This window comes from Struthio camelus, chromosome 11 (assembly GCF_040807025.1).
Source record: "Struthio camelus isolate bStrCam1 chromosome 11, bStrCam1.hap1, whole genome shotgun sequence".
Lineage (NCBI taxonomy): Eukaryota > Metazoa > Chordata > Aves > Struthioniformes > Struthionidae > Struthio > Struthio camelus.
This window is the reverse complement of record NC_090952.1, coordinates 13,416,757-13,424,395: the sequence shown is the minus strand read 5'-3', so window position 1 is coordinate 13,424,395 and position 7,639 is coordinate 13,416,757. Positions and strand designations below refer to the sequence as shown.

At 49.8% G+C, this 7,639-nt stretch overlaps 1 protein-coding gene across 1 annotated transcript; it reads left to right on the top strand.

Annotated features, from left to right (window-relative positions):
* Window positions 1-248: 248 nt before the first annotated feature.
* On the top strand, window positions 249-5,870 carry HMGB3 (high mobility group box 3). Its single transcript, XM_068957597.1, has 5 exons — window positions 249-587; window positions 2,319-2,475; window positions 2,994-3,133; window positions 3,639-3,813; window positions 4,381-5,870. The coding sequence occupies exons 1-5, from the start codon at window positions 547-549 to the stop codon at window positions 4,522-4,524; spliced, it is 657 nt and encodes a 218-aa protein (XP_068813698.1). The 5' UTR covers window positions 249-546; the 3' UTR covers window positions 4,525-5,870.
* The last annotated feature ends 1,769 nt before the right edge of the window (window positions 5,871-7,639 follow it).

Below are 7,639 nucleotides of genomic sequence, written 5' to 3'. Positions count from 1 at the left end.
CCCCCGTCCGCCTTCCCGGCCCCGCGCAAAGCCCCGCGGAAGGCGCCGCGGGGCTCCGTGTCCCCCGCGCACCCCGCTTTCCCCGGGCTGCCGGGAGTAATATGGCTGGTGCAGTAACTACACGGGGACTAACTCCTCTTCCCTCCGCATGGGCAGGGATTTTTCTTTGCTGCCTCCTAATGTCGCACGGCAAAACGCCCGGCGCCCTCGGGTTTTATTTGCCCCCTCGCCCGGGTGGGATCCGAGGGGCTGGCGGCGGTGTGAAAGTTGCCGGCCGTGCGCAATGCTGTGCCTGCTGTTTATTCTGCATTAATATGGCTGTCGCTTTAGCATCTGACAGGGATAAACCCTGCGCGCTGCGCCCGTGCGTCCCGGCGAAACAGTTTTTTATTCGCGCTGGCCGCCTCCAAACTGCCCCGATCCCTTCGCCTCTGCCTCGGCCGCTCTTCCCCCACGCGGGAAGGTGCGTTTCGGCCGGCTGCGCCCGCGGCGGGGCCGCGAATCGGCTCTTCCTCGCGCGGCGGTGCCTGTGCTGTGGGCATTAATATGGCTGGCGCTGGAGAGCCCGGCGAAGGGAAGAAAGACGTGTAAGCAGCATAGCGATGGGGAGGGGGGTCGCGGCGGGGGAAATCTCCCTCCCGGCGCCCCGCGGAGGGGTCAAACCTTTCGCTTTCGCCCCGGCTCGTCTTTCCCTACCGCCCCGTGCCCTTGGCGAGGCGCCGGGGGGCCGTTTGGGGGGTTTTTGCACTTTTTTTCCCGGCGGCGCGGGTGAGCGGAGCCGCGGCGATAATGGCTGCACGGGAGTCTTTGTTACACGGAGTATTGCGCTAGGCAGGCACCGGGGGGGGGGGCGCCTTCCCCGCGCTCCCGCGCCCCCTGCCCGGCCCCGGCGGCCCCCGCGCCCCCCCGGGACCCCCGCCGGGCGGCTGCCGGCGGCGGGGGCGGCGGGCCGGGGCCGGGGGCGGCGGCGGCGGCGGCGCGGGGGGAGCGCGGCCGAGGGGGTGTGTGGCTTTGTTCGGCGCGGCGGCGGCCGGGAGGAGCCATCTTAGCGAGCGGCGCCGGCTGCGGGCGCGGAGCGCGGCCCGCGCGGCTCCCCGGCCTCGGCGGCACCCGCGCCGCCGCCGCGCCCGCCGCCGCCGGCCCCCCGGCCCGCCGCGCCGCCCGCCGCGCCCCCCGGCCCGCCGCCGGGGCTCATTTCAGGGGCACTTTCTTTCATGAGGAGGCATTTCACAAAATGGAAGATGAATTATTGGCGTCTCGGCCGACCTGTCGTTTTTCCTCCGCCTGCCAGCGGCCAGCGCGCTGCCGAGCCGCCCCGGCCGCCGCGCTGCCCGCGCAGCCCCGCCGGCCGCGGTGACCTTGGCGGGGCAGAAGATGGCGGGAGGCCGGCGCGGCGCGGAGCGGAGCGGGGCGCGGAGCGGGGCCGGGCCGGGCCGCCGCGGCCAGACCGGGCCGGGCCGGCGCGGGCCCCTCGCGCCTCCCGGGGCCGCGGCGCGGCGGTGGCGGCGGTCCCGTTGGAAGAAGCATCCCCCGGCAGGGGCAGCTTGAAGCTGCTCTTCCCGCATCGCACGTGCGGGCTTCAGCGGCGGGATTAAAAAAATATATCTCATATATATATATATATATTTTTTTTTAACTCATGGAAAAGCTGTAAATAGCAAATAATTGCTGCAGGGTTTGGGGAGAAAAATAAGGTGTGGATGGAAGCGGGGGAGTTGGGCAGCCTGAAAGTTAGCATCTTGCTCGCAGTGACTTGCTGGTAGCATCCCTTGCGCTGACTGCTGTGCCTCAAACCGTGTCACTTGGCGGAGCAAGAGCCGAGGCTACTTGCACGCCTTTATGTATAAAGGTTGTTGCCCTAATATAGGGGGAATAGGCAGCCCGGCCTTTCTACTTGGAGAGCAGCTGCTAACATGTGAACTCCAGCTACTAAAGGGATAAGTCATGGGTTGGCACAGTGCACGCTGCTCGAGCCCCACTGTGGTAGCCAACCAAAACAAATATTTTATATTAGTTCATATATAACACTTAATGGGCATGGGTATGTGTATTTAATAGCCTGTCTCCAGTCTTTGGACATGATGTAAATATATCAATGTAAAACTGAAATCCCATGGCCAGTTTCACTTGGCTTAAGGCTGTGACCCAAATCTCAAGGAAGAATAATTTAACCCTCTGTAGTAGGGGGTGTTGGGGGGGGGAAAGAAAGGGGAATGTGTGACTGATGGCAGATTGTTTCTATTACTTTTTTATACATACACATACATGCATGCTATTTTTTGTCATTTCTCCCCTTCCCCCCCCCCGCCACCTTACAGAGTCAAGATGGCTAAAGGTGATCCGAAGAAGCCCAAGGGCAAGATGTCTGCCTATGCCTTCTTTGTGCAGACCTGCCGTGAAGAACATAAGAAAAAGAACCCAGAGGTTCCAGTCAACTTTGCAGAATTTTCCAAGAAGTGCTCGGAGAGGTGGAAGGTACTGTAATCTGACTTCTTGAAGCGATAGTTTATTATGGTCTCTATAACTTAACATACGTGTGTTTGAGCATGGAGGGAGTATGTGCTGTTTTGGTTAATACTTGGCAAGGAGGTCCAGCCAGCAGTCTGATGTTGCTGACTCCTGCATTAACTATGTAGTTGTCCATTTAGGTGCTTCCTCTAAGCCTTGGTTGTCTTCCTGTTCCCACATAGCGCTCTTAATGAGCTACCTCCTCTTAGGCCTGTCCTCCCAAGGAGGACTTTAGGGGTGCTTGTGCCATTCCAGTTGTTCCCCTTATGCTGAATACACCAGTTGTGGCTGCAGTCCCTGGTGCAGAGCCTTCATCCCCAGGGAGGTCTAATTAGAAAACCAACCAACTTTTTTTTTTAATTTCCCCATCAAGTTGGTATGTGTGGGTTTGTTTATTTAAACTTTGCCAGCTAATGAACAGTGGGGTAATCATATGGTCTCATGTCTTGTCTTGGTTTTTTTTTTGTTTTTTTTTTTTTTTTAAGACCATGTCAAGCAAGGAGAAGGCTAAATTTGATGAAATGGCAAAGGCCGATAAGGTACGATATGATAGAGAAATGAAGGACTATGGACCTGCTAAGGGTGGCAAGAAGAAGAAGGACCCCAATGCCCCAAAACGACCACCGTAAGTAGCTTTGTGGAATTAAATGCACAAATGTTTTGGCATATTTTCAAGCACTGTGGCCTAGCTTTTAGATTTTTCCGTGAGAAGTAGGTTGAGCATGCTGTTGAGTAGAAATATTGATAATACTCATAGCTTGTTAGTATTGTTTTGTAGATTTCCTAGGAAGCTTGTAATCTTGAGCATGCAGGATGCTAATAGGAATTGTTCAGTTCTTGGGACTCTTAAATTCATGATGATGAAAGGCATGGCAGGCTTGCAGTGAGACCTGTGCATTTTTAAACAAATCAAAACTTGGGGGGGGAGTAGACAACAAAAACCTCCATGGAGGGGAGGAGGGACTGCAAGTCTGGTTCTCAGTAAAAGCCAAATGCTCGGGGAAGTGTTCTTCCTCTGCGTGCAAGCATACATGTGAATCCTGTGGGTGCAGGATGATGGAAGGGGCTGGCGGCTGCCCCAGGGAGCACATTTCTGTGATGCTTACTGTCCTGTGATGCTCTTCTCCCAGGTCCGGCTTCTTCCTGTTCTGTTCAGAGTTCCGCCCCAAGATCAAATCCACGAACCCTGGCATATCTATTGGGGACGTAGCAAAGAAACTTGGTGAAATGTGGAACAACCTCAGTGATGGTGAAAAGCAGCCTTATAATAATAAGGCAGCTAAACTGAAGGAGAAGTACGAGAAGGTAAGGCTCGTTTCTCCTTGTCTCTCTTCCATACCAGTTCTTGTGTTGATGTGCTTCTGTAAAATAGACCAAGCCAAGGTGGCCCCAGTGTAATGAGCATCTCCCCTTTATGGCTGTTGCCAGGTAGACATGCACTAAGTGCACAGCGTGCCACACTCTGTGCTATGGCTGGACATATGTTGAGACAGTAGGCTAGAGACCTGCAGGTAAATTCCAAAGAAGGAGAACTTTCTCCAAATGATGTGCAACAGGGGCTGTTTGTGCTGCTACAGCAAAGTTTGCTGTGCTTATAAAAAGCTTTATCCCATTCTAGCTAGAAACCCCTAAGAAGTTGGGTTCTCTTTCTTCTCCTCCTCAAAGAAATAACTGAACACAGGACTCGAACGTAGTGTGGAGGCAAGCGAGTATCTGTGGTGTCTGCATACCTGTATGCTGTAATGCTGGCTGCCTCCCCTCTAGGGCATGCGGCTGTGGAAAGCCAGTCCCTTTACATTTAATGCCCACTGCTGTACAAATGCTTTGTGTTTGCTGCTTAGAGCAAATTAAGACATCCCCTTGACTTTGCAGGATGTTGCAGACTACAAGTCTAAAGGAAAGTTTGATGGCGCAAAGGGAGCAGCAACCAAAGCTGCTCGGAAAAAGGTAGAGGAAGAAGACGAAGAGGAGGAGGAGGATGAAGAAGAGGAGGATGAAGATGATGATGACGAATAAAACTGTACAATACTTGTCTCCATGTGAATACCATAGAGTAGGGGAAACACCATAAATGAAGCACCTCTTATTCGAGATGGTGTCTCTTGCCCTTATTAGGCTTAATTAAAAAAAAAAAAATTTGGATTCCGATCGCGTTGTAGTTTCTAAAAGTGCTCTAGAAATTGTAACTGGTTTACATGAAGTGGCCATGGGTGTAGTGAGCACCCTGAAACTGTATCAAAGTTGTACATATTTCCAAACATTTTTAAAATGAAAAGGCGCTCTAGTGTTCTCCTAACTCTGTGCACTTTGCTGTTGGTGTAACAAAGCATTTAAAAATGTTTCAAGCATTTTTTTAATTTGTAAGGTGGTGTTACTATATGGTTATTGGCTAGAAAATCCTGGGTTATAAACTGTACATATCTATAGTTTGTAAAAACTAGACAGATTCTTGTGGTACATGCTTAGAGTTATGATGCCTTAGAGGAGCAGTGATTACTTGGAAAGGCTGTACGTTCCACGGGGTGCCATGGCCCAAAGCATGCACTGTGAGGGTAGATCTATTTACACTACAGTGGGCGTCCATTTAGCTTAAAGTTGTCTTTCTGTATATAGTGAAATAGCATTCTGCTGCCATTCTTAGTTGTGGAAGGGGGTTCAGCTGGCATGAGAAGTGTATGGATTTTTTTAGTTAAGTGCGGTAGTTTTTAAACTGAAACTGTAGACATCTCTTCATCGTCAACTAAGTGAAGAGCCAGTGCAGCAACTGAAGTTCAAAAACACTCTGTACTTAAACAAATTTGCAACGTTCTGTTTTTTTTGTATGTTTAGAATGCTGAAATGTTTTTGAAGCAAAATAAACAGTATTACATTTTTAAACTGTTCTTGACAACATTCTAAATTTCTGGTTTAAGAGGATCTTAACAACAGCAAGAGGTTCATTTTGAAGTCTGTGGCATCCCTCAGGGCTGGTGACTTAGGAAACATTCTGACTCAAGGATTAACAAAAAATAAAATAAATGGTGGCCAGCCACGACTGGCTGAATTGAAAGAGATGGCTGCTCCAGCTAATATGCAATCGTAACTGTTTATGGCTGAGTGGCATAAGACGCTATGCAAGTTTGAACTTTATTACTTGAACTTGGGAGCCTAAATGAACATTCATGACGTAATTGTTTGTTTGTGTGTGTATATAGCAGCATTCAGAGATGCAGAGAAAGGTAGGTGGCTAGGAATGAGGCTGACACCATGGAATAAGTATAAAAGCATAGTTTGAATTTTTTTTTCCAGTTGTGTTGGGTAAATTTATAGCCCAAATGCATTGCTGTACATATTAAAATGTGCCTTTTTTGTCCTGTGTTAAACCGTTTCAGACTCGTGGTTTTTTTCTAGCATCGTAATTCATGGCAGGAGAAAGGTGCCTAGCCTAACTCCCTGCTGAACTAGGAGTGTGGCACATGTACTTGATATGTGTCCTTTCTCTTATGATGCCAGTTTAAATCTGAATTGAGCTCTACAAAGTGGGTTGGGGAGTAAGGGCAGGTCTCTGCCCCTGTGTAGTGACCTTCTGGCTGTGTCATGGTTGCTGACTTGCTGCTGCCTCCCCAGTCCTGAGCTGGGGCTGTTCAGCAGCTCTTGCAAGGCAGAGGTAATACCTCAACTCCAGCTAGTGATCTAACTGTGCTTTCCTTAGCCCTGAAGCTGCACGATTTCTGAAAACGAGCACCCCTGACTGCCCTTGTATTCCTCTCTTGGTATGGCCATAGTTAGCTGTCAGTGTTGTTGCAGCTAGGAGAAGGGTGTATGCGAAGGTACTTGTGTTAAGATCAGGCTGATGATGCTGACTGCCTGGAGCAGCTGCCTTCAGAGGATGGGGTAACTCACTGGTGTAAACTGTGGGCACAGGCTGCTGCCACCCCTTCCTTCAAGCCCTCTTGCCGATTAAGAGGGCCAGGCTTATAGGCAGTAGAAGCGCTTCTAATGTGGTAAAACAAAGCTGCGTTGCTTAGTTGGGTAGCACTTCTGGCTTCCTGTGGCTTCTCCACAGCCTTAGTATCTTGGCAAGACTGAGACCAGTCTAATGTTGAGATGGTTAGAACCCAATGGCCAAACCAAACTCAGTATTGGATAATGCAAGCTAATGGGCTCTTACAGAATGTAGCAACATGTGGCAATTTCTTTTTTTTTTTGGGGGGGGGGGCTGTTTCAGTTGGATCACTTAAATATTTCTATATTGGCTTAACTATGGTACTTGTTAATGTCTTTAATACCAAAAAAGTGTTAAACTGGCTCCTGTCTCATGGGAAGTCACGTTTTAAAAGCCCAAATAAAGCTGCATCTGGAAAAGAAATAGGTGCTCTTGTATTCCCTACTCTTTCCATGCCCCTTCCAATGCAAGGGGAAAAAGTGGTTGGAGCTGCCAGCACGTGGAAATCTGATGGGGAAGTGGTGGAGCGGAGAAGGAGAAATGCAATGGCATCATTTCAGGAGCTATGATGCTGTTTCTATTGTCTAGTTGGCAAAATCTCCCCTTAGCCACATATGGGAATTAGTGTAGATCACTGCTGTGCAAATCGAGCTTGGCTTTGAATTAACTGCTAGTGAGCTGAGCCCCTATTGATAGTATTAACACATGAGAACTAGAGCTGACACCTCTTTGTCTTCGTTGTATTGGAAATCTATCGAGTTGCAGGGCTTGATTAAGGTCTTGGACCTTGCAGTGCACTACCTATTCCTGCTCTGCAGACTCCTAAAATGTGGCATGCCTCAGGGATACAGCTCAATAAAACGTTAGTGTAGGGCTCTGGGGACTGAAATTTGGATATTGCAGATGTAGTGATGATGCTTCCCCCAGTGCGCTGCCATTGATAAATAGCATAGTGTGAACGTGTATGAATAACACGATTTTCCCCCCTGCTGCCACCGTTGTCAGTGTTCAAAGATGCCATCCCAAATACTGGAAATTGCCTCATTTCAGGCAGCTCCAATTTTTGGTAGAACACCCTCCAAATAGCGGGGGATATGTTGTTGATTTTTTGTTTGTTTCTTTGTTTTTTCCTGTGCTTTGATATGCTTGTGGTGTTTCAAAGCAGACATTTTTGCTTTGGGCTGCTGTACAGCAAAAACTTAACAG

What these genes read in the sequence shown, in the direction of transcription:
- HMGB3 (XM_068957597.1), top strand. Translation starts at nt 547, where the DNA reads ATGGCTGGCGCTGGAGAGCCCGGCGAAGGGAAGAAAGACGT. An exon ending in AGTGCTCGGAGAGGTGGAAG is followed by an intron (nt 2,476 to 2,993) that starts GTACTGTAATCT and finishes TTTTTTTTTAAG; the next exon opens with ACCATGTCAAGCAAGGAGAA. An exon ending in AATGCCCCAAAACGACCACC is followed by an intron (nt 3,134 to 3,638) that starts GTAAGTAGCTTT and finishes CTCTTCTCCCAG; the next exon opens with GTCCGGCTTCTTCCTGTTCT.